At 40.6% G+C, this 25,930-nt stretch overlaps 1 protein-coding gene across 1 annotated transcript in view; it reads left to right on the forward strand.

The window, feature by feature from the left end:
- Positions 1-233: 233 nt before the first annotated feature.
- grik3 (glutamate ionotropic receptor kainate type subunit 3) overlaps positions 234-25,930 on the forward strand; it is a 92,110-nt gene continuing 66,413 nt past the window's right edge. The window contains exon 1 of the mRNA XM_006791680.3: positions 234-1,069. Within this exon, the coding sequence (XP_006791743.1) occupies positions 955-1,069 (115 nt within the window). The 5' untranslated portion in view covers positions 234-954. The remainder of the gene's footprint in view (positions 1,070-25,930) is intronic.

Genomic DNA, 25,930 nt, shown 5'->3' on the forward strand with positions numbered 1-25,930 from the left:
AGACAAGAAGCTCCAACAACAACAGATCACAATAAGACAAACCCAAAAATACTGTATAATAAAAATGAGAAGATATTAAGAATACCATAATGTACGTGTACACAGCATTTGGAACAAGCAGTGAATCAAGTGATCATTCGGATCCCTCTCACCTCCATAAAACACTTCTTGGACATAGTTGACAACTATGCGTAACGACGCGTGCCTCTAGTGGCACCGTGGAAGGAGGCTCGTCAGACGCACGCTGATGCACAGCTTTCAGCACTACCTTTCCATCCAGCACAAACTGGAAGATTTGTAAAATCAACACTGTTTAACGGGGGTCCCTTTGAGCAGATTGGACGTTCTTCGATAACCAGCCCTGTGCAATCACCGTGCGCAACTGGAGCGGAGCGTCACGGAGCTGCTTTCCTCCACTGTGTTCTGAACTGTTAGCGTTAATGGAATGAAAGACCGGAGTGACTAAACTCCAACAAGCATTTTATTTCGTGCCACTTAAGTGTATTGAAAATCCTCTGCGCTTTTTCTCTGTTTGGCTTTCGGACGGCAGAATCGTCCGAGACGACCCAAAGTTCCGCAGGCGCAGTTCTCCTCTTCAACAGAGGTGTAGGAGTCCGGCTCGGCTGTTGCCGTGGTACTTGCCAGCAGACAGATAGCATCGTCGGTAGGAGGGGATAAAGAGACTCCTGCAGGCTAATTGTTGCAGCCTGCGTTCGCAGGTGTTTCGCTGATCTGCCTGTGAGGGACTGGCGGCTTCATCCTGATCGGGTCGCTTTTAGACTTGTGAGAAACAGAAAAAAAAAGAAACCCCGGGAGAATGTTGCACCAAGTACAATGAGCGCTGATTTGTCGCAGACTCCAAAATCCATATATGCTCCGTCGAATTCAGTTTTGATGAGCAATTTTGACTCGTCTTTGGAATTTTAAAAAAGTGGATCCCGCGACTTTACAACCATGCGAAATACTTGGCTGTTCCCCCGGAGTGCGATTAGGGATTACTGGACATCGCTGATTGCATGTCTCTTTTGGATTCAGTACTCTTACGGGATGCCTCATGTTATTCGAATAGGTAAGTTGTCCACGGTTACATTTGCACACACACGTTTGTACTGTAACCCTGAAAGTTGCTGCCTATTCAGTGCATTTCAGCGTTCCGCTTTCTCCGCGACAGCAAATAGTTTTTGTAGTAAATAAACAGTCGCTTTCATTTACCGCTCTCTACAGCCGGGTCGGATGTAAATATTCGATTTACTTAAACGACGTGCAAATGGTAAGCAACAAGAGATGAGTGCATTAAAGCGCACGCTGCCAGTAATATCGAGAAACACTCGGAAACCATGCAATGAAATATTGTGGGTTAGTGTGACCTCTATGCACCCTGCTTTGTCTGTTACATTTGCTACAGCCAGCATGTTGAGTCACCAGCTAAATAAGGCTCATTGCCATGCCTTCTGGAAGTAAGTTTTTAAAGACAGTCTGTCAAATTAAAGAACACAGTTATAAAAAAAAACAAACAAGCTCCATCCAAAAGTTTAATATCGTCTTATATAATATATTAAGGGGACAAGGATGTTCCCACAATATCATCAAATCACAGAGTAACACGCTTACGATATATAAACAGTAGCATTTTCAGGTAAATCTTGGTTACTTCATTTATCTACACCGTGACAGACCCTAAAAAAAATGAAGCCAGGTGTGTGGTGGCTTTGTCTTTTTCTCATCACTCACAGTGGAACAATGTGCGAATTGTCATCCGGAGCTGGCAATGCGCTGAAACGTTTTGCGCGGCCAAGAGACAGAAACAGAATGAAGATCAATACGTTTTTTTGTCACAAGGCAAATCGTTTTTGACATTTGGCAGAGTGCCGTGCAGGACAATTACTCAAAATGGCACTGGTCCACATTAACATACCATTACAACAGCCTGAGTACAGGGAGTGAGAGCATCTCCCAGCTGTAAATGATGGGCGAAAGTGGAATAATGTTACAAACAGGGATAGCCCATGTGTTACACAGTAACAGCGGGTGAATTGCCTTAATAGACCAGTTGTCTCTTTCTATGACATATCTACAAATCATCAACATCCCACAGTGATTTTGTAATTCATAATTCCTGGCGAGCACTGTGGGTGGTCCCTGAAAAGCTAAATTTAAAATAAAGTTATCAGACTCCAACATGAAGATGTATAGCAGCAGTTTATTGCACAATAACCTTGAGTGAACGCTGTTGACCTTCTGCATATTTAATGTGCTTTTTGAATTAAAGCCAAAGAAACAGGATGCATACACTCAAGATGTGTGGAATAATGTTTACTGCTGAACATAATATGGAGATATCTGGCAGGCCTGTGTACCTGTGATTGACTAAAGTGTTGTGAGGAGCCATGACTCCTGACATCACACTTTATGGACTTTGGTGATGTATTAGAAACTGCATAAATCCTCAGGCTCTCTTTCTTCTGCTCTAACCTGAAATTTTTTTGGTTAAAGGGCATTTTTCCCTCTTATTTCTTTATCTATTTCTTTATTTTTATCTTGGCAGCAGCTCAATTGAAGACCCGAAATAGACTTGACAGCCTTTTATTTTTAAAAATGTCAAAGTGCTGACAAATTTACCCTGAAATGTGCTACAGTCCTACTATTGCTTTTTATAGAATCTATCATAGCTTCCAGTGCAGGATCAGTTTAGTTGCATGTTTTTTTTTTTGTGTTTCATAAGAGTAGAGACATACGGGAAATTGAGAATTTACCCGAATGTCAAAAATAGGGGAAGAAAAAAATCGAAAGGCTCATCTCTCTATAGGATCTTTTAAAACTGAATTTGTATGCATGATAGCTACGTGTGTATTCATGTAGTTTGTTTACCTTACAGACAAATATTTGAAAGGTAAAGAAAAGAAAATATATCTCACCATATTTACATTGTGTAATTTTATTTATCATAGCAGCTGGAGTGTATGCAGCCTGCGTGTATTATTGTAAAGATACCGCATTGTTCTCGGGGACAGAATGTTGGGTATTGTATAGAACAATTTATTTAGGAATGAGCGCTTTTTTAGAGCTGATGTGCAGCAGCCCTGTTTTCCCTGTTTTTTCCTCTCTTTTTTTTGCAATTTGATACTTGGTTTGGAAGTCTGTGCACGCACTCTGTGTCACAGCCACTCCACTAAAACCAACAGAGGGCTCTCTTATAGTCAGTGCAGGGTAGCTAATGTTGCTCCTCAACACTGGTTACCAACATAAGCGAACCAGTGAAATTCATCGAGGTGGGCGGTGGTATTTGAGCATGATACTCTCTGTCTGTGCTGTGTCTGCTCTTGGTTAGGTGGCCTGCAGTTCTCCAAGTACACCATCTGGGTAATGGTGGGCATCCAAGGTAGAGTTGTTGCCATTGATTTTAGTGCTTTTACAGTGCATTGCTCTAAGTTGAGGCCAGATGGTCGCTCCGTCTCATTCAGCAGCTTCTATTTGTTGGAGGGAATAAAAGACTACTCCTCCTGTATTTGTCCTCTTACATGCTGTGCTCCTCTTTAGTCTCCCTCTGCTTGCTTTTCATAATTCTTTTTCTCTTTCTGACGTGTTTTGCAATCTCTCATCTCATCTAGGGACCATTTCAGTTGATGATGCAATGTTTTTCTAATAAAGACAAAAGTGCTCAAGGATGCGAGTGCAGTATTTTTTTTCCACCTCTCTCCAAAGATAGTCTGCGTCCTTAGATAATTTGTATGTTTGCCAACATGGAAAAAGACGGTACACAAATGATTTTATTGGATATGGTAGCAGCTTTTTATGCCTTATTCTGTAGCCCGAGTGCGCGGCATTCTGTCTGCAATTTGCTAATGCTCTACACACACTGCTTTCTTCCCAAGACAGGGATCGCCAGATTTGAAAATGTGTTCAGATGAAAATATATTCATAGCGTTCTTGAATTATAATATATCTACCAGTGAAGCATACAGTAATGACAGATTAATATACGTTGTCTCTTTCATCTGCGGATTGATGAAACTAATTTATCATTTGTTGTCTCTTTTTTTCTCGCACTGAGGTTATTCACTGCCTGACAGGGATTTACTGAATAATCAATTACTTTATCTACCTAATACTTAAAGCACTTAATCAGTGTCAGTTAATCAATCTCTTTCATGATTTCGTGTTGATTTCATTTCCTCGGCTCCACAACACCTGGTCACATGCATTTTTCACTTAGGTTTCCTAAAATGCTTTGGGCAGGCAAGACTCCAAATTTAATTATTGTCTGGGAAACAGCCCTGACATTAAAGCTCCGCAGCACTTGAAGCTGTATGCAATGTGACCACTCCGAAACTTGAGTGGGATAAATCGGGTTTGTGGTCACCACTTTTGGTTGAATTCTCCAAACACAGAGCCACTTCAATTTCTTGTCGTTATCCCTGCACCAGCAGCAGAGAGAGACTGAGAAGTTTTCATGTGATTAACTCTTCTAGCGAGCTATAGAGTGTGCAGTCTCCTCTCGCACGCTCCCTGAGATCCTTTTCGCTTGGGGTCTGTGTAAATGTCTCATCTGAAATGACTCAGACATATTTCAAGAGACCACAGAAAACTGTAATGGCACTTTGCGATTCTACTTTTAACAAAGTCAAATCCAAAAGAAGGGCTTGTATCGAGAATTACCCAAAGGAGCGTCGCAGTGAATTAAAAAGTGTTTGGTAATGAAAAAGAACAATAATGAGATATTGCATCAAAATATGTATCAAATTAAGATGGCCATCAGTTGCTGAGTGGGAATGAATATTTCATTTTCATCTAAATTTAATCCCTCCCTAGACGCAGAGAGGGGGAGAGGAAGCAGGGAATAAGTAGCCTGCTGGCGGAGACTTGGGGCTGGGAGTTGTTGTGGTGAATATGAACAAAGGCTTGTAGAGGTCACAGAAGAATTGGATACAGAGAGTAGCTTCTTTGATGTGTAATTCCATTATCTGTTAGTGAAAGCAGAGATTGAAATGGGAGGAATACAACGGTTGTTTTACCTGCGGTAACACACACCCCTTCATCTGCTTGTATAAACATGGATGGATAAACGGACTGCAAAAGAAATAGCAGAGGCCTATTTTCAGTGTCTCCCACTCTCGGGCATCTGTATCTTAGCTTACACACATGTGCGCGAATGCACGGACACACACTATATAAACCCATATTCTATCCACAACATTTTCTAAAACATATGTCTGCTCTCACTGGGGCTCTTGTACACAATTCAATTCCATTCTCTCTGTCAGCACACTCGTGGCTCATCATTAGCTTCAATCTCGCTGATGAGAAACGGCAGATGTTCGTTTTGTTGAGCAGAGTACCCGTTTCTGAACGTGCTGCCTTCTCTTCGCGTCTGTGATCCTGTTTCACCGCTTTAGAAGGAAACATGCTTCCACAAACAAACATGTGCTCCAAGCGTGCCATAATCTCTCTCTTCTGACATGCAGAGTACGTTTTTAGAGAAGTCATTGACGGCAGTAATCATGTATTAAACATACAGCACGAGTTCAAGTCAGAGAATATTTGGTAAATGGTGTGTGTGTGTGTGATTTTATGTCAAAGACAAGGTGCAACGAATGCATAATGCTACGAAATGTGTTCACAGTGTGTATTCTGATCACATTAACAAGAGTGAACTGCAAAGGAAGTGCAGGTACTTAGCCCTATGTTCAGTCACACACAGTAATGATCATCCAATAATCCAAGCCACTAGGGGCTAATAGAGTGGATCTACCAAACAGTAAGATAATCCTGTGACACAGCAGGGCCCTATCTAGCCCCAGCTAGCTTAGCCTAGCTGCTGCTCACACACCAGATGGTGTTTTCATATCATACTACAAAGTGGGTGCTCCACAGTGAAAAGTCTGCTGCAAGCATATGCTTCTGCCTATTGAAATAAATAAGCTGGCGAGTTCCTTATGGCTTTAAATTTCCTCATTTTTATTCAAAATGTGTCGCAAACACTTAAATGTTATACGTGTGTTTGTTGTTAACTTGCAGTTTGATGTTAAAAATCACTGGTTGTCATTTGTAATCTTTTATGGATAAAACATAGGGGTCAGTGCACCCGAATTACCAAAAAGCTAACAAATAAAAAAAAAAAGATTCTTATTTATCGCTGGATTATTTCTGGATTAAAATATCAGAATTATGTACCGTAAAACATAAATTATACTTGAAGAAAAAAAGCAAAAGGAAGAAAAAGATGTGCCGCTCGCCTACAGTTTAAGGGTATAACAAGCAAACGGTGACCTTGTATTCTTACACTGAATTACAAAGATTATTTGAAGACCATATAAATATTCCTGTTAGTGTATAATATCAGGTTACTTCCCAGAATAATTTCCCATTAGGGAATAAATGACATCTCTTATAAATTTTACACAGCTTCTCAGGTTTGTTGTAGTTGAATAGTAGCTTTTCTCGATATGTAGCACCTAAGAATAGTCGGGAACCTCTGATGTCAGTGTCTTACCTAGCTTACTGCTAAACTCTACTATCCATACCAGCTTGGCAGTTGTGCTGGCAGGTGCGTTGCGTAACTGTTACGCTGAAACTTACACCTATCTAACCACTTTATTGCTGAAAGCAGCAACTTAATTAACCCTGTCGGCATGCACTTCACATTGGCCGCGGCTACATGGATTTAATGGTACTTCTTACTACACACTCGAGCTGATCATTTCCCGCAACGCTGCACCTACGTAGCACAGAGGTTAGACTGAGGCGTAGTGATACAAGAGCATCATTACAAGTTAGGTTTCTGCTGCTCTCATCAGCTAATGTAGGGATCTTGAACTGGTACTTTGAAGCACTCACCTTCAGGGGCTGCCCTGTTCTCTCCCCCCCCCCCCCCCGTTAATTTGGGTGATAAACCTTTTTAAAAACTCATCACTGAACTCGGTGTCGAGGTGTCAATCAAAGAGAATAGCTTGACTGATTTTTTTTTTCCTTCAATTTGCTTGATTTCGCCTGTGGGCTCCTTTGGGACTCAATGTCACTGTAGCGCGATGTGTGCTTTTTGGACTTGACAGTGTTTTGAAATTCATGGCATGTCAATGTTGGCTATTTCCTTGTGAATGTTTCTGTACCAAGGCAATGAATTAAATTTCATGCTCTAGCCATTTGTCTTTATTATGTGCCCTTGTCCTTTCCATTTGACTCTTCAATCTCAGCCCTCCTCGGGGCTCTGCTGGAAAAAGTCGAATAACAACATCAAAACTGTTTGAGAAGAGAGCTTGATCACAGGGCATTTCACTTTCAGGGTCATGCTGGTAATAAAACATAGTTAATTAGAATGATCTTGTTGGAGGTAATTCGGTGATTATTTTTTTTATATATTTCAGCACGGGGAGCAATTTGTCTTCACTGTTCCAGACAGACTGTATATGTTTGCAAGCCACGCACACGCCATAGGCACACAAAATACTGCAGGAGGCAGAGGAAAGGGAAAAAGAATGAGGGTGGCTACATAGATGAAGCTAGGGGACTCTTATTTAGCTGGTTAATTAGCTTGAACCTTTTGATCCCAATTTTAAAACTCACCACATTGCAATGCTGGCTTCTTTTGTGTGCTGCCCCAAGCCAGATAAAACGCAGCTTTATTCTTGTGCCTTTTTAACACCAAGGCTTTCACCAGTGCTGTATTAGCTTTGCTTTCCCTTCCTCCAAGAGCGTCATCCTTATCTGTTCCCAGACGCTCTGTGTAAAACCTGGTCACCTCTGACACCTCAGTTACATACAGTTATGCACACGTATTGCAATAACAAGACCTTTTCTTCCCGCCGCTTTAAAGCAATCAGAATTTGACAGTGGAGGTATCAGCCACATTGCACAGGTTTAAATCCTATTTGACTTGGGCTAAGGACAATGAATGGAGGGTGACACTGTTTCATTCTGCCCTTTTAATCAAGCTCTCATTGTTATAGGTGCACTGCAAATGTCAGGTCTTGGTTGTGTGATTCCCTCAAATTGCTGTTCCATGACTGTAGGGAGACGTGAGTGCGCGAGCACATGTTTAGGAGGGGGAGCGAGTGAGAGAAAAAGAGGAAGTGTGAGTGTGTGCATGACAAGGGAATGTATAAGGGGAGCTGGCATAGAGTCCCTGGAGCGTAGGGGTAGAGCAGGAGTTACTAATCAACTGTGAGAGAGCAGGCTAGAGAAGACTCACCCTCTATTTCCCCCCAGAGAGAAAGTGAAGGAACAGATAAGACAAACCTCTTCAGGCCAAAAACACTACAAATGAATGCCTATCACCAAAAATATCTTCGGGGGGGGGGCAGAAATCCTTTCCTTCACACTCTGCCTCACACATCTGTTTTCACCCCTTTCCTTTTCATCCCAGCAATAACAAATGCGAGGACTACCACTACAACTGCATAAGACTCAGGGGTTACCTCGCTAGCCCCTCTACTCATCCCTCCACTGATGGATAGCCAGGAGGTTGGAAGCCAATGTCGATTTAGTTAACACAGCCAATACCCAGAAGATTCCACACAGCACTCGCACTGTGTGCAGGCGAGACAATCTGGGATAGTCTGTCCTCCGTCTCAGCAAGTGTTTTACCGGCTGCCGATCTACTGTCCAGGTCGCCCCCGGAGAACAGTGTGGTTAACCGCAAAAATGTTCCCCTGTGACTCATCTGAAGACAACTTGTCTGCATGTGACCAACCTCAGATATATGGAACGAGACAGAGATTATCATTGACAGGAAAGAGAATGAGAGACTGTGGGTGTTTTGAGGCTGGCAGGACGTTTTAGGAAAGCTATTAGTGATGCTTGTATGAATTGCAGCTTTTAATGTAAAGCCAAAAAAAACCCCTAGCAACTATCTGTCCCTGAGTTGTTTTGTTTTTTTTACCCTTTTAGATGAGGTTTGAGAAGTACAGATGGCTGTCATAGTAACCACTTAGTTGACGATGTAGATTGATTAGTGTAGATTATAGCTTGTGATTAAGCAGCAGGTTTTTTGTTCAAATCAATTCTCTATCACAGAGAGTTAATGAAGAATTAGGCTTCTGATTGTTCCTAAATCATGTTTTTCAGTTTCAAGTGCTTCTGTTTTTAGCCTCAAATATTGTTTTCCTCTCTTCGGTGTTCAGTCCTGAGTGTTGCTGTTGCACTGTCATTGCATCTGCAGTCAGTGTTATTTATATCAGGTTAAGAAGTTTGTTGATGTTTTTTGATGTTGATGTTGCAGGACAGGACATTCCACTTTTTTCTTTAAGAAATTCCATCTGCTTTTGCCCCCTTAAACCTTCCTGCTTAGTGGTTACAGTGTTTAAGAAAATGCTGCTTAATATCCCATCCGAATCCTCAATGTCAGAGTTATGTTTTGACTCGTATAGAGAAATAAAACAGAATTAGTTCAGTGAAAGATTTCTAATTTCTGAATAAAATCAGACAAACTGCCAGCTATGTTCCTAATTGCTTTTCACCAAGACTGAATATAATACCATGGAATTTGCCTGCTCCAAAATAATCTGCAATCAGGAAGCATTATCTGGTTTGATGAAAAGGATCAATTGAAGTAATGCTGCAATAATCATATGCAAATTTAATGAGGCATCTGCAGTGTATTAGTCTGATTATTTTCACAGCTAAAGCAAACAATGCATGTCCTTCTTGCCTGCCATTTTAGGCAGAAATGGCATAAAAACATTAGCGCTGAATAAGATTAGCAGTTTTTAAAGCACAGTTACAATTTCTATTTACTATGTAAAATGTCGCATTTGCCTCTATGCGTTTGCTAAAAGTGGCATCAATCCTCAATTAAATGTTGCTTGTAATTTTAGGCCATGGCATCTACATGTAAAAACTGGGACTTGGAGAAGAAAAAAAGAACAATTTACTTTAATAACATGTCTAGGGTTTCAAATCTAAGCTTACAAATTTAAACTGTAACACTGTTTAGAAATGTCAATGTTACAAATGTCTTGTAAAGTCTATTCTAATATCACAAACCGTAGGGAAGTGGGAATGATGATGGCAATAAAGATATGCAACTATGACGAGGCTTTTATGTCTCTTGCCTTCCTTTTCTTTTAATTCCCGACAAATATATATAAATAATTTTTGTTTAAACAGCGATTGCAGGCATTTGCCTCTCCCATTTACGCCAATGTGTTTTTTCAGCTATATTGTTGCTAATAATTTTCAGAAGATTGACCACATTAAAAAAATAATTGGCTTCATACTGGCATCAGAGATTTAATGTTCAGTTAATATCCTGCTCAGCCTCTGTCTGCACTGCTCACATATGGAGCGTATTGTCTGCCAGAGTGACAATTCTTTTAAATGTGGTCAGGTCCATTTAAATTAAATAAATCGATTTAAAATGTGCTAGTTCCTTCTTGTCAAATGTGCATATTCCGACATATATGAAAATTTGAGATTAGATGGAAAATTGTGTGTTATTTTCTATCGGGACCTGCTGCAGGACAATCCACAGGTTTATATTATCTACTAGTCTGTAACATAGCTTGAGCTCCGATAGATCAGATCACGTTCCTCATCAATATTCTAACTAAGCACAATCAGAGACGACAGGATGAGCGTGTGTGTGCGTGTGCGCCAATGATTTTTTGAGTGGTGGCTATTAGTGAAGGGAAGCCTCTCCAGCCACTGTTAATCTTGAAACAGGACAGGAGGAGCTATTACCTCCAATTATGTGGTGTGGTGAATTTTACAAGTGCGAGTCCCATCTAGCTGTACGACAGGGCTCCAGTTTTTTGTTTTAATTACACATACCATAGTTAAAGGCACCCCAGTCTTCCGCTTTTCTGGTCCTCTTTCTTGTCTTCTTCTTTCCCTCATCTTCTCGTCCTTATGAAAAGATTAAAATTACCACTTAAATCTTGTTCTTTTTAAGGTGGGCAAAAGAAAGCTTTTATATAGGTCGCATTCATTGCTCCACTTCTTTTTTTCACGAGACAAATACTTTAACATATGCTCATTGTGGTAATTCCTTGCCAGAGTAAAATGAGAACTCCTTTCTCTCACCTTTTTGACCCGTACACCTTCTGTCTCCTTAGCACACTGTATTACAAGACTTGCATATCAATTTGCAAGCCCAATCATCAGGATCTTATAAGCCTGCTGGTTGGAAAGCAATTGAGCCTCATTCAATCTGCTCCCTTCGTGTTTCCAATCCATTCATGATTTTTTTAAAGATATTAAATGGCTTGAAAAAATTCTCTTGCAGAACCAAAAGTTTCTTGCTCTTTCGTTTCTTTTGTCTTTTTTCCTAACAGTTGATTGCACCCTCCAGCCACCTTTGCTTCCATCCAGTACTTCCCTGGTCATCTGTGCACCTTGATTTGAGAGTCGAAGGTTTGGGGTGGGGGTGGAACTAACATGGAAATAAGCTGGTGATTGCCTTCCTTCCAATGTGGTGATGGAGGGCTTGAGTGATCGTGCCCCTTGGGCCCCTCCTTGGTGGCTGATTAGCTGTGGAGCCCTGGAGATCCAGAGTGACACACTGGCTCATCAGACTCTACTCAGCTTGTCAGGGACCACCTTGATTACATGGTGCTTCATAATTGTTCCTCATTCGGCTTCAGTGTCCAGTGTGGTGCAAGCTCATCATCATATAAGAGAATGCACCATATGAAGCTTGACATTCTTATTGCTGGTCAAAAAAGAAAAAGTTCAAAAAAAATTCCATCCAGCCAGGACATATGTGTTGCTAACATACGACAATGTTGTAATGCTCTTTAGGGCTTTGACTGCATTGTCTCAGAGTCCTGATCTCTCAGTTACAAATGATAATCAATGGAAAATGAAAAGTCTATCCAGATGCCGGTAAAAATAATGCATTGTTATTCTAACTGATGCAAGGTTGCACTACACTGCAACCGCAGAAGAGGTTTATGTGAAGGAGTGCTTGCTCCAGATACTGGTCCCTTTCTGCCAACACCAGCGATGGCAAATGGGCCTGGTGTAATGTCTTTTTTAGTAAGGCAATTGAAAAAGAAGAGAGTCATCATGGCATTTATAATCACTGAGTTGGTAGACATGATTGAAAGTTAAAGCAGTCAGAACTGAGAACTCGAAGGACTCTGACCCGGGTTATTGATTCATATGGCTTATGTGGGTGAACTGCCCGAGGTGTGGAACTCATCAAATCATAGACTGTATTAATTATTTTTATGTTCTGGCATTAGCCTCAGGTGACACTTGAATTCCTTAAAGTTGAGAGTTATGCCCACGCAACAGCAATCAAGCTGTAATACCTTGGCCAAGTCTAGTATGAAGCATGTGCAGGGCAGAGTTCACAATCCTGATGGCCTGAGGAAAAGAGCTTTTTCTTTGAGCGCAGAAGCAGATAGTCTGTCGCTGTGGTTTATAATCCTACTAGTTGCGGCTCTGTAGCGTCAAGAGTGTAGATGCAATGGTACACTCCACTTGGCTGAACAAACTACTTTCTCCATGATCTTAGGCAGAGCAGTTTGATTGATTTTGCTGGCATTCAGTAAGAAGTTGTTGACCTTGCATCACAGCGTTATGTCCCCCATCTCTTCCAGGCCTACCTAGAATTGTTGGTAATCCTGCCAATCAAAACTGTGTTAACTTGAGAATTGATTCTGAGCTGATCCTGCCACAACATTTATCGGTGTACAAATATTGCAGCAAAAGAGCAAGTAGATAACTTTGGGGGCCACCTGTTTTAAGGCATTTGGAGGTGTTGTATATTTTCTGATAGTAAGAGAAAAGGGTATATTTTAACCCAAACCATGATCTTTTTACTCAACCCTAAGTACTTGTGCCTAATTGAGATAAAAAATAATGTAAAATATCAATTAAATGTTGAAATTGTCCCAGTTAAGGCAGGAAGTCCAGTCTACTGGTGTAAAGGGGGGTGTTTTTGTGCTACAAGTACTGCTATCTCACCCTCCTCGCAACAGACTTTTTCATCATTTTAAAGTGGAAGTTATGTTTGATTAAAAAACAAGATATGGTTCAGAAAAAAATATCATGGCAATACTCAAAAGATCATTTGTTCAGAGGACTTATGGTTAAACCCAGGCCCATTAATGGGCTGTTGTATGCTTTGGTGATTGCTGAACTGAAAGATTAGACTTTACATATTTCTCTTAAGCTAAACATTGCATCCCGTGCATCAGACAGCTCTGTTACTCTGGTTATGCTTTCAGCTTCCTCGGACCCTTGCTCTGCCTCTGGGGACAGACACAGCAGGACTGCTGTGTTCCCACATTGCGAGTTTTGATTCAGCAGATAGCTGGCATGACCTCCAGTCACTCAGCCCACTCAACCAAGATACATGAAATGACATATCCGTTGTTTTGGCTCCTGGAAGCTATTGTCCATGTTCAAGTCACAAATGGCAAATATGGAGTATGACTTGAAATGTGATAGATGGCTTCCGTGTTTTGTAGAATAACTTGCTGATTATTTTTGATGTGTGCAATGGCATTTAAGACCATGCCACTTTATATCTTATTTCTGTGACCACATGCTTGTTCATGTCGAAACTCTTCCTTTACTCCCCAGTTGGCTTTTTGCAGCTGTCAATCTTTGGAAAAATTCACTTGCTAACATTTGCCAGTGTCCTTTCCTTGGTTTATTTCCTGTCATCATTTTTCCTATAGCAAAAGTAATTGCAGAGTCGTGCCTTACCTCTGCAGTTGCTTTTTCTTGATCACCTGGCTTTCTGTGAACTTTTATCTTTGATGGTACATTTGCTTCATTCATCTATTATAATTTAGGTGATTTAAGCGGCTGTACATTTACTAGATGTGGAGTATAATACATCCTTTACTTATAGTGCCGCAGCTCCGAAATATGAAAAAAGGCCTCGGTATAAGGGTGATAGACTTCACAGTGCTTGAAGAGGCTTGTATTGAAAAGTAAAACCACCATGACACTCAGTGCAACCATTTACATAAGAAGCACAGCTGCAGCAGATGACTGACTCCTAACATGATTGATTTGTTCAGTCAAAACATAAAAACCAGTCAAGGTGTTTGCCATCCACTAAAGACCTTAGACAGAATATCTGCTTCATCAGGTGTCCCTGAAGAACTCTGTAACCATGGTATAAATGATATGTGGGTTTATATCACTTTTTAAATGGATGTCTGTGTTTACATATTTCTGAGTGGTCACAGGAAAGATAATAAAGATACATTAAGTAATAGCATGACGTTTTTCCCCCCCAAACTGACTATGCAATTATTTTGATCACGTCACTGATGCATAGGAATCATTTTAACTGCTTTTTTCTGCATTTTGTTGTCCTTTTCATTTGATCTCTGCTCAGTTATTTTTACATAGGAGCACTTCACAACGTAACTCTTCTCAGGGCATAGTATATTGTATGATAAAGACAGAAACCTTTTGTGAAAAAACATTACATTACATTGTCAGTGCTATTTATTTAGCAGAGCAAGTGACCAAGCTAAGTGTTTCTCACTAATGATTTTGATGAAAAAAAAAATATATATGTATTTTAATCTGAAACATTTTAATGCTTGCTATAGAAATGCACCATTGCTGTATATGGTCTTCATTCTAGATTGTTCTGAGGGCATATTAAGGAGAACCTGCTCATGTGGTTACAGATACATATCAAGGTGTTTTAAGCATGGTGAGACTAATGGATGTTGACTTTATGCACATTAACATGCCTGGTTAAATTTAGGCATCTATACATCTGTTTAAGTAGACAGTAAAAGTAAATGCAAACATATGTCTTACGTCCTACACATTTTGCATTGTCAACAAGATGGAATAAAGAGAAACATATAGACTAACTGGTCAAGGTCAGAGGTTTATACTGCCATATCTGTCAGCCAGAGCTATAATTTTGGTAACCAGGGAAATGTCAGGAAAGCTTGTTGCGTGTCTTCTGGTTGGAGCACATGTGAAGTACCATTCATCTGTCACCTTACTTCACTGCTAATGAAATATATTGGAGGTTATTGTTTTTCCTGTTCAGAAAATTTAACTTAAAGGTTAAACCATTATGTGGGAACTTTAGGCTAAGAATACACTGATTGGATTAAATTGTGGCAATAAAGGATTCCTGACTACATTACCTTTATATTATAACAGGTCATTCTTACAAAGTCAGTGGCGACTGAAGCTTGGAGAGATCCTATCTACTTGCAGGTCACACATTAAATAGTATTGTTTGTGCTTGGTACTGCATGTCAAAATGAATGCGCTAAATAAAAAAACAACAGGATTATATCAGATGTGATGGTGCATTATTGCTATATTAGATTCTTTGGCCAATCTCTTTCCTCTTGGAGGTCATCAATGTGGAAATGATTTACTACTGCTCAGTGGTGGAAGTCCACCAAAGCTGATCAATACATGAATAATGGGGCCGATTATTTCTTTGCTCAGTATCAACATTTTATGTGCACATGTGCAATTCTCAGATCTACATTGTCAAGTAAGGTAAAATTAACTTGAACATGCCATCCTACAGTTTATACCAAAGAAAAATGTGCATGGCTCTCATTTCCATGACTAATCTACAAGTGAAGTCTGTGTGATAACATAATTAATGGTTCATGGAAATGTGGACTCTACTGTTAGTCAGTGGCAGACTCTTAAGTGCACGCTGTAACATGAGCAAGAAAAACACAGAGTAAGAAAGACATACTCGCTAAAAGAAAAGCAATGGACTGGAGGGTTGAGACAGTCTATTCATCTAGTACCAGCAGTGATGGAGTCTCCTCCTAAATCTGACTCAGTTATTTTACACTCATACTCGGGGTGCAGGCCACCCGAGACCAAGAGAAATGTAACAGCTGCCTTGCTGCTCTGTCTGGCATTCTTACAACCCTTTCTGTTAGAGCCCCTATGCATCTCTAGTCTACAGCCAGAGGGATAGTGCGGGTGGGCCCATCATTTCTCTGTGCACCAGTTTTCCCACTCTCCCATTTGCACTACGCAAAATGGGTGTGACTCTGCAGCCCTCTACTACCCTGGACAGACAGGATGTTGAAGAAAGACAGTTTTTCCAGTTTTTGCCTTCACCTCTTAATGCCACACTGCCGTTCCATCAATATAACCAAGAGGGGCGATGGAGGAGGAAATAACCTCAGTCCTCAGGAAGGAGGCAAGGAATAATGACAGTCCTTCAGTTAATGGCACAGATGGGCTTCGTCTACAGTGTTTGCCACTGTGTAGCCAATTGCATTGCATTAAAGTTAAAATAAAATGCTTTTTTTCATAGCACAATGTACATCAGTAATAAAATACAATTTCAACATTTAAATGTAATCTTATCTTGCAGCTCTACATGAAAGCATTGCCATTGGGCTAATTTGTTGAGGGCTAATTGATCACTGATTGAGGCTGATTTCATTTAAATTAATTGATGTTAGTGTTTTTTAATCTCATGTTGTGCTTGAATTCTGTATATCTTGGTATCATTATGGAAGCATATGTTTTCTTAAATACTGAAGGTAATGCCTCTTGAATGATACTTCATAAATGAGCAAAGAGTGGCTGTTACTGCTTACTTCACTCATTTGATGTGTTTTATATGTATTGAAAAAGGCAGCAGGTCAATAAGGTTGCAGGAAGCTATGGAAAGAGTGATTGTTTTTCCATAACCTATATTTAAATGCATCAGACTATCTTACAGTTCTGATCAGACTAGTCGCTAAAAAAGTGAAAACTCTGCCATGGTGGATGCTTGATGTTTTTCAACCATTGTTGTGTAATCAGATTGCCTTATAAATACCTAGTGTTTTCAGCATCACAAAAATGATTTGAACTTCCATTGTTAAAGGGTGAAACGTTACCCCCAAGTCCACTGTCTATTCTCAGTGTATTTCTTCTGTATTGGCTTAACAATATGTAATGTCTCTCAGTGCTGCACAGTTTCCTGGTTATGCGTCACAGCTGGAGACAGAGACACTCACCTCAGTTCAAAGTACGGTATGTAATTTTGTTGACAAGCTGTAGCTGGGTGCCGGGGAGTATGCTTGGGAAGACATTTTCTGTATTCCTTCTCGGAAAAATCTGTATCCTGACAGTTTTTCAGTGCTCTGTGCGAAGATCTTTTAAGTGGAGCATCTAGATATGGTTGAAAATGTAGGCTGTGATAATAATAGAGCCAACATAATTAAATGCTTATGTACTTATGACTACTTACCACATGATGTTAACTTGTCCGCCAGTGTGGATGTCAGACAATCATGGTGACAAAGTAGGATCTAGTGAATAAGGCCCCAGTCACCCAGGCCTTGATACTGGTCTGCAACCACTGGCAACCGCTGGTCTTGAAGTAAAAATTAATATTTCCAACTGGTGGCAAGTGGTTGCTGGAGATTGATGACAGTTGCTGCAGCTCTGAGCCACAACTTTTACTTTGGTAGTAAACCTTGTCCACTTCCAATTTGTGTTGAACTTTCTCAAGTTTTACTATAGCTATGCTAATGGTTAGTGAGTATCGCCACACAAACATGAAAAACTATAGGCAACCATGGCAATCCGCTAGCAACCAAAACATTTGGTCAACCGATTTCAACCAGCAACAACCAGCAACATCCAGGAACCACTGCCAGTCAGATTGGGAATACATATTTTTCTCTAGCAATCCATGTTTGTATCATGTCCAATATAGTGGAGAACTCTTGAAATGTGCACAAGACATCATGTATAAAACCTCAAGAATGACATTAAAGTTGTAGCTTTAATGGGTACCCTGTTGAAGGTATCGAGTTGATAGAACCTCAATACCTTAAAAAGGATTAGTATTTGAGATAGCTGTATTTCAGCTTCAGAGATGGCCTTTTGTCATGTAAACAATGAGGTGTACTTGTGTTGAAAATCAGAAAAAATGCTATTTATATTTCTTGTTCATGTTTTTTTCTGGACGTAGTGCATTATTCATCTTCGATGCTCCTTGGTAGCTTATTAGCTTTTGTAATGGTAAAATACTAGTGATCAAAACTGGTTGTTTATACGTCTGTGAAGGTTCTCAGTCATCCAGGTCATCGTAGTCTAAGGAGCTTGGAAAGAAAAGCATCTGGACTTCTTTAAGTTGCTTGAAGACGTTTCACCTCTCATCCGAGAAGCTTCTTCAGTTCTAGGGTCAAATGGTAGAGAGTCCCAGATTTAAACCCCGTGGGAGTATGCCCACAAAGAGGGACAAAAGGACACCCTGATGATCCTAATAATCTACCTAATCACATGAGCCAAGGTGTGAAAACAGATGTGGGTCACAATCAGCCAAGATTTCGGGTGAGCTCATTGTGGAACCCAGCCCCACCCTATCATGTGATTTCCTGAGGTCAGATGGCCCAGGATGTGAGTGGGCGTTAAGGCGTCTGTGAAGGAATCTCAAAACTGGATTATAGATGGCAGACAGTTGGTGTCGTAAGTCACCGCCTCTGTTCAAAGATGGTCGCCATTTATGTCCACTGTGAGCGACCATCTTTGACCATCTGTGAGCGACCATCTTTGAACAGAGGCGGTGGCTTACAACACCAACTGAGAGAGGATCATCAGGGGGTCCTTTTGTCCCTCTTTGGGGGCATACTCCCACTGGATTTAAATCTGGGACTCTCCACTATTTGACCCAAGAACTGAAGAAGCTTCTCGGATGAGAGGTGAAACGTCTTCAAGCAACTTAAAGAAGTCCAGATGCTTTTCTCTCCAAGCTCCTTAGACTGGTTGTCCATACATTCACCAGTTATTTCACAACTGCATTATATTGATTTGCTATTCTACTAAATGTACTGTAGGCAGGTTCAAATGTGCATAAGGAGAGGACCTTCACGAAAAGATCATCAAAATTAACCACCACTAACAAAGTAGAAACACCATAGGACAATTCATTGTTCTAGAGATGTACTGCATTTTGTGCTTTGAAACAATATTTGTCATACCACTGGTCCTTCCTTTTATCTGCTTGCTTTTATTTAATTCAGTTTCAGCTATAGTATGGTAGCTTTTTTAGGATTTTTTGAGTGAGAGATGGATGGATGTATTGGATGGAGTGAGATACAATATTCTTCTTGGGACCTTGTGATTGCTAACCTGGCTACCCTCATCTTTGGGCCTTGTGAATGCTAAACAGCAAACACTGCCTGATGGTAATGACTTGCATTATGGCCTTGGTCCGTCAAATGCAAAAGATCGATGTTGATGCACATATTATATTGCTCTACTTAGTGTTTTGCCAAACACATTTTAATTTCACAAACTCTCTGGAGTAACAATGGGATCAATAAGGTTTCCTGCTGGCACTGTGATTAAGTTCTCCACTGGCTTGGGATACAACACTCTTTAGGTCAGGGAGCCAATTGTTTTCTACACAGAATTTGGTTCAGGTGCAAAGTCAGTGCTATGGCTACTGGTTATTAAGTTGTTGTATTTCAGCATCTTTTAAAGCAAGTCCTACTTTTTACCCCTTCGACCTTTTCCAGATTAGACAATGTTCACTTTGTTATTCTGTTCATATCTAACAGAGTGTAAACATTATAGGTTGAGCGTATGTTTTATTAGTGTAATTACACTCACTATTTGAGACTGCATGTCTCCACCTTCAATTACATTTCTGCCAGTGTATCTGCAAATGTAATCAGTGCAAAGTTTGCTCAAGTAAAAGTGATACTACTCCCCTCTTTGCTTTTTCGTTAATTAACAAAAGATGTGCCTTACGTTCCCTCACATTACCTCAAGAATGTCATGGTCTTTGTTGAATTGAAAAACGTGTCTGTAAATTTGCTACCAAGTTGGCTGTCAGCATTGAACATAATGTTAATGTGAAGTGAAACTCAGGAAATTATGCTTTACTCAGTGCTGTATTGCTATTAACTGTCCATCTATTTGTTCCATTCATTCCTATATTGTGCAGACTACTAACCACACACACACACACACACACACACACACACACACACACACACACACACACACACACACACACACACACACACACAAACACACTCACACTCTGATAAGACATTTGTTTTCCAGCCCACATTCTATCACATCAGGCAACAATGAATATGAGACAAGTCATCCATTATAAGAATTTGATTGGTTTTGTAGTGGCAAATATCATGGCACCATTTCATCCCCACACCATGGACATTCACATCCCTACAGCAACAGACACATATCCAGACACAGCGTTGCCCAGCCCATCCTTTTTCATAATTTTCTTGTCAAGCATAGCAGCCAGTGTAACGTGAGAAGGAAAGCACCAAGTAAACAGCAGACAGAGTCTAGCTGTATCTCTGCAATGGAGTAATTATCTATCAGTGAGGGAATGCACATTGCTGCTTTCCAGAACTCTAGTTCAACAGAATCAAAAGGAATCTTCAAATAAGCTATCAAAATTTGATTACTAGTATTTTTGCAGTCTGGTTTAACCCAGACCATTTTTAGCCTTAATATTAATCCCCACTGTATCCTCAAAGCCTCTTTTATATACATAGATTTTAATGCATTGCCTGATTATATAGATATAATCCTCATGGTCATGACACAGTCATAAGTTTAGAAACTACAGTAGGCCAACTGATGCTGTCTTTTTGGTTTTCTGTGTTGGATGGGGGTGGCTGTCATGCAGAAGACTTAAGAGCAGAGCAAGCTGTGTGGCATAGTAAGAATCTGTGGCACAGGGAATCATATGGTTAGAGCATCATTAACACAAGGAACAAAATAAGCTCAAGAATTTGTCTGAGTATCTAGCTACGGTGGTGGGTAATGGAAAAATCTGTCAAAGACAGATAGGAAATTCAGCAGGTAGTGCTGAACCAAAAGGAAGTATGGTCAAGGACACACAAGAGACACAAACAGACAAATAACAGGGCAAAAAAGGGCTCCTCTGAACCATACTCCTCCTGGTTGATCAGATATTGGAGGACACAGCCCTGGCAGCACGTATACAGTATGTTTCTAACTGTATATGCAGACTAAGTAATAGATAGTGGAGGGATTTCCAGCATTGCATAATGTACTGAAAGACAAATGATTTAACTGGGGGTCATGGAAAGACTCGTGAATACAGATGGTTTAGGAAGCTGACGTTTGACATTTGAAGGACTAATGATCTTATTCATGAAGAGTAAAACTGGCAAATCTAAGGAAGTGCTGCAGCTGTTTCTAGATAGAGGGTCTTGGACACACAGCTACTGATTTCTTTCTCGGTCTGTCTTAGCCTGCCCACTTTCATTAATATAATCCAGCAATATGACAGAGCTTGCATAAGCCATGCATTTAGGTCCTCCTGCGTCTCTCCTGCAGCTGGTTGTCTAGCTTGATAGCCAGCTAAACAACAGTCCAGAGACAGCTCTTTTATCATAATGCATGTAAAATACACACCATTGCGCTCAAACCCAGCTAGAATCCCAAGCTCTTCAGAATAGTGGGGACTATTAGATATTAAACAGCCTTTTAACAACTTCACAACCGCACATAGCATGATCAAATACTTCCTTCTTAAACTCACAATAGGTACAGTATCAGCCCAATTTAAAGGGTACTGGTAAGTGGCATCTGGTGACACAGATGAAACTACTACCTCTGCATTTTCCCAAATCCCCAAAATAAGGTTTAGATGGTGTGGTAGACAATTTTCTAAAGTTGGGTTATGGAGGAGTAGGGGCTTGAATGAAAATCAGCTGTTAGCAATTGTTGCCACTGTGCCTATAGACTGAACATGAGGCCCTGGAGAAACTGATGAATGAATGGGGAGGGTGCAATGAATGGGAATTACTTCCTGAGAGTCAGACACTGCTGGGCCACTGGGTCCTTGTGGCCAGATTGTTCTGTTAATTGGCTATAACAAGTGGACCCCAATGCAGCACAGTAATTAAAAATAGTTTAAGGAGTTTATAGTAAAACTGAACTCTTTTTGTTGTAAAAGCATGCACATGTATCGTTATAGATACTCCTATTTAAATGTGATAGGAATTGCATACTGTATAACTGATGGTATGAACCTGGGATTACTAATCTAACCATGTATTGCAGAGCAACAGCCCACAAGTCAAGAAGCAAGTATGAAACATACTGTCAGGATTTTAGTCAAAACAGATCAATATGGAAAATGACAAAATGGTGTTGAAGATGAGAAGGATGGAGTTAGTAACCATGTAGCAGTTTTTTGTATTACCTTTCCAGTGTGAAACACGGACTGGGAAGCATGGAAGCTCTCTGGTGTTCAGTTTGTGGAGACCACTGTACTGGGAAGGGGGGAAAAGAATTATTAAATGTAATAGTATGTAGGAGAGAGAAAAGCAATGAATAAATAAGAGGATATATAGTGGTGCAATTCAAATCAGCCTTGGATTCAATTTGTCGATAGAATGGTAATAGGAAGGCCAGAAAGGAGGCAGAAAATGGCATGTGATTTCCCCTGCTCGCTTGCATCACACCATGCTAATTTGTGTTTCATGCTCTACAAATGCAAGCATGAAAAGAAAACCTTGGTGTGCAATTAGATTTTTTGTTGTTCTTTTAAATACTTTTTTTAATTTATTTGTTTATTAGGTTACCTTTAAAATATTCAACCAAAGGCTAGTTTTTGTAATAATCACAAGAGATGAACAGCTGTTAGGTAGTCTTTCACAAAAACTACTTTAAGTCCAAGTGGTGGCTCACGTTTCATTTCCATGATGTCTCCGTAGCCTTGTGGCTCTCTTCAAAGACCACAAAAAGTGTATGAATAAGAAAGGCACAGTGTAAATGGTCCTCCTAATGACTCTCAGCAGGACTACTCGTTGTGTCTTTTATGAGCCAGGAAGAAAGGCGCGCATCATTATACAGTGCCCATCTGAAATCCACCAGCAGCGTGATGCTCAACAAAAAGAATCCCCTCCTGGCAAATCGGGCGTAATGGGACACATTAGCGTATCGTTAGCCTGTTAGCATGCCTGGAGGTCAGACACTTGCTGCCAAATTCCTGCTGTTCTAGAAAAAGAAGAGCTGACTCTAGACGTCTGTTCATTCATTTGTGAACAGATAAAACACTAGCGTTCTTACGAGATACTAAAAACGTTTTCAAGATTCAGTAAGGATAGCAATTAATATGTGAATTCAAACCTAATAACAGGGATATCTTAGCTCATCAGAGAATGATATTCATAGACGGTTTAAGCGCTGATTCTATTGTAGCAGCTGTGCTCAAATGAATGCTAAGAAAACACTAAGAAAATTTCCAGTATGCAATAGGAGTAAATGGCCTGTATTTGCATAGCGCTTTACACATCCAGTCATCCACCCATTCACACACACATTCACACACTGGTGATGGCAAGCTACATTGTACCCTCTGACCACCACCAGAAGGCAACGGGTGAAGTGTCTTGCCCAAGGACACAATGACCAAGACTATCCAAGCTGGGGCTCGAACCGGCAACCTTCCAATTACAAGGCGAACTCCCAACTCTTGAGCCACGATCGCCCCAATATAGTAAATACAGTACCTTGTCGCTCACTTGAAATACATTGAACATCCGTTTGACTCTTTGGCAATAATGTTAGGTCATGAAAAAAGGAGGAGAAAAATTGTAGTTTTACCAACTAATTTACTTTTTTTCCACTCAATCTCTTCTTAGATTTTGGAGGGCGTATAAGAATATGTGCTTATTTAAAATGGCCCTGTTACAAAACACAAGAAGCTATTAATAATTACAGCTGAATTAATGATAGGAAAATGATAAATTTGCAGTTGCTACCAGAGAGTTCACCTACAATACTGTGTTTCTCCTTGTCATGAGGAGATAGATATCCTCATTCTGTTTATAACCGCATTATAAGACAGTTGATAGCCCAATGAACTTAATGTCACTGAGGTAGACTACATGACATCAAGGCAGAGATTAATAGGCAGATGAAAGGAAAGCACAGCTGATGATTAAGATGATTGGGGAGAAAGATGGATGACTGTGGTCAGGAAGAGTTTAATAAAGAGAGGGAAAAAATACGAGGGCTGTGACTGTGGCTATTCATGTGGTGCCATCTGTTGCCCACTTTACAGTGCCCTCTTGATGGGAAATATATCAAAGATTTGCATCACCTTCAAAACACACCATCACAGGATCAATGTATTCTGCATCACAGGAAAATGAATCTTGAATAGTAAAAAATGACCTTCTAGATCCTGCAGCACTATCAACAGTACGCAGAGGCTTCGATTTTCTAGAAATGATAAGTGACATTTCAATGCATCACTGTGCAATCTAGTTAGGGGCAAAAGGTGGGAGATGGGGGAATTGTAAGGCTAAGAAGTGCAGGGGCTAGTCAGCAAATAATGGGAAAGTCATCTGTGAGAGATGACTATCAATTAACGGCACTTAAAGCACTAATGATCAGCAAAGGGTTCCTAATGAGAATATGTGAAGGTGGGATCACATCTCTGGAAGTCAAGTGCAGTGTTAAGATTCCAGCAGTACGCTGAAAGCCATGGCTACACACAGTCCCACTCATCATACTATCAAGGTCATTAGATGGTGTAATCAACTTAGCTAGCATTGTTTCAGGGAGAGACAAAGTTACTTTGTTTTAAAGCAGCGACAGGAAACCATGCGCCATGGTACAGCAGGTGATTACGCTAATTAGTTCCTTCTGTCAGCTAGAAGGCATGCTAATCAGTGAAATCGCCCTGTGCAGTGTTTGGGTGAAATGAAAACCTGCACACTGTGGGCTATTCCCTGTCACACGGTTGCTTATCCCTGTGTTACAATAGAGAACTAGAGACTGTGAGCTCAGCCAGACTGCTTCAAAATCTAGGCTACAGAGTTAAAAAGTTTCAAATAATTAGCTGAAACAATTACAGTTACATGAAATGTACGTGGAAGACTTTTATTAAGCAGTAATTATTTATTAAAATGCCTGTAAGACAATATGCTGTGTACCACGAAATGAAAAATAAACACCAGTTGTGATTTCTTTTAAGTAATATAACAGTTAGATATTTTCAAGGATGCATTTTCTGCTTTATGCGTATGTTTTAGGCTTTAACAAATGAACCTGCACTTGCTAATACAAAACCGCCTAACAGCAAGCAAATACAGATGCCCCTCAACTCAGTGGCACAATCACTGCCCATACCCTAGAGTTTTGTTAGCATTGTGTCCAGTTGACATCTATCTGCAGCATCTTATGGTACTCATCTCCTGGGAAATGTGAGGGTAAGCAGCAGGTGTGTCTGGGCCATTTCCAGTGTTGTTGTTAATTTTAGATTTTGAAAGTCCCATTCTGTCCCCCTTCACCTGTGCCTTTGTAATGCATGATGGAGCATCACTACTGTGTCAAAATAGCAATTCTTACCTTTATTTATTTGTTGATTAAATTCTTTTGGGAAGTTAAAGATGCAGGGATGCAAATAAGGTGAGTGGGGCGGGCTGGGAATGAAGATTGTGTTGATTTTTTTGGGGGGGCAGTTTTTTTATTTACTTATTTTTATCCTATTCCCATTTTTTCCCATGTGAACATGTGTGTATTGTCCTCACCAAAACCTCACGTCTAAAAGACCACTTACCTTCAAAGAGGGCAAAACACACCACAATGAATCCAGAATCTGATTGTTTCTCAAGCAAGAACAGAGAAACAACACCAAGCAGTGTGGTGTTCCATGCAGTGAGGACACCCCCACTCCTATCAGGGCCACCAGAGCCTGAACATCAACACACTGAGGGGTCACATGACTGTAACCTACAGCGAAGACCAAGCTGAAAGTGAACACATGTGTGTTGAGCCAGTAACTGGCAAGAAAGGCCAGTGCCCAAGGCCCCAGCAAGACCCAACAGGCCAGACAACACATTCTGGTCCCACCCAGGCAGCTCAGACAGCCAGACAAAGGAGCCTACTGCACCCCAGGAGCTGAGGGACAGTGAACAGATCCAAAGCCCCCAGTGGCACAGGCTGACCCAGCTCCACTGGGCGGCCACCCGATCCCCCAAACCCCCCTCTC

The sequence above is a fragment of the Neolamprologus brichardi genome, chromosome 11 (assembly GCF_056152115.1).
Source record: "Neolamprologus brichardi isolate AB-2024 chromosome 11, ASM5615211v1, whole genome shotgun sequence".
Classification (NCBI taxonomy): domain Eukaryota; kingdom Metazoa; phylum Chordata; class Actinopteri; order Cichliformes; family Cichlidae; genus Neolamprologus; species Neolamprologus brichardi.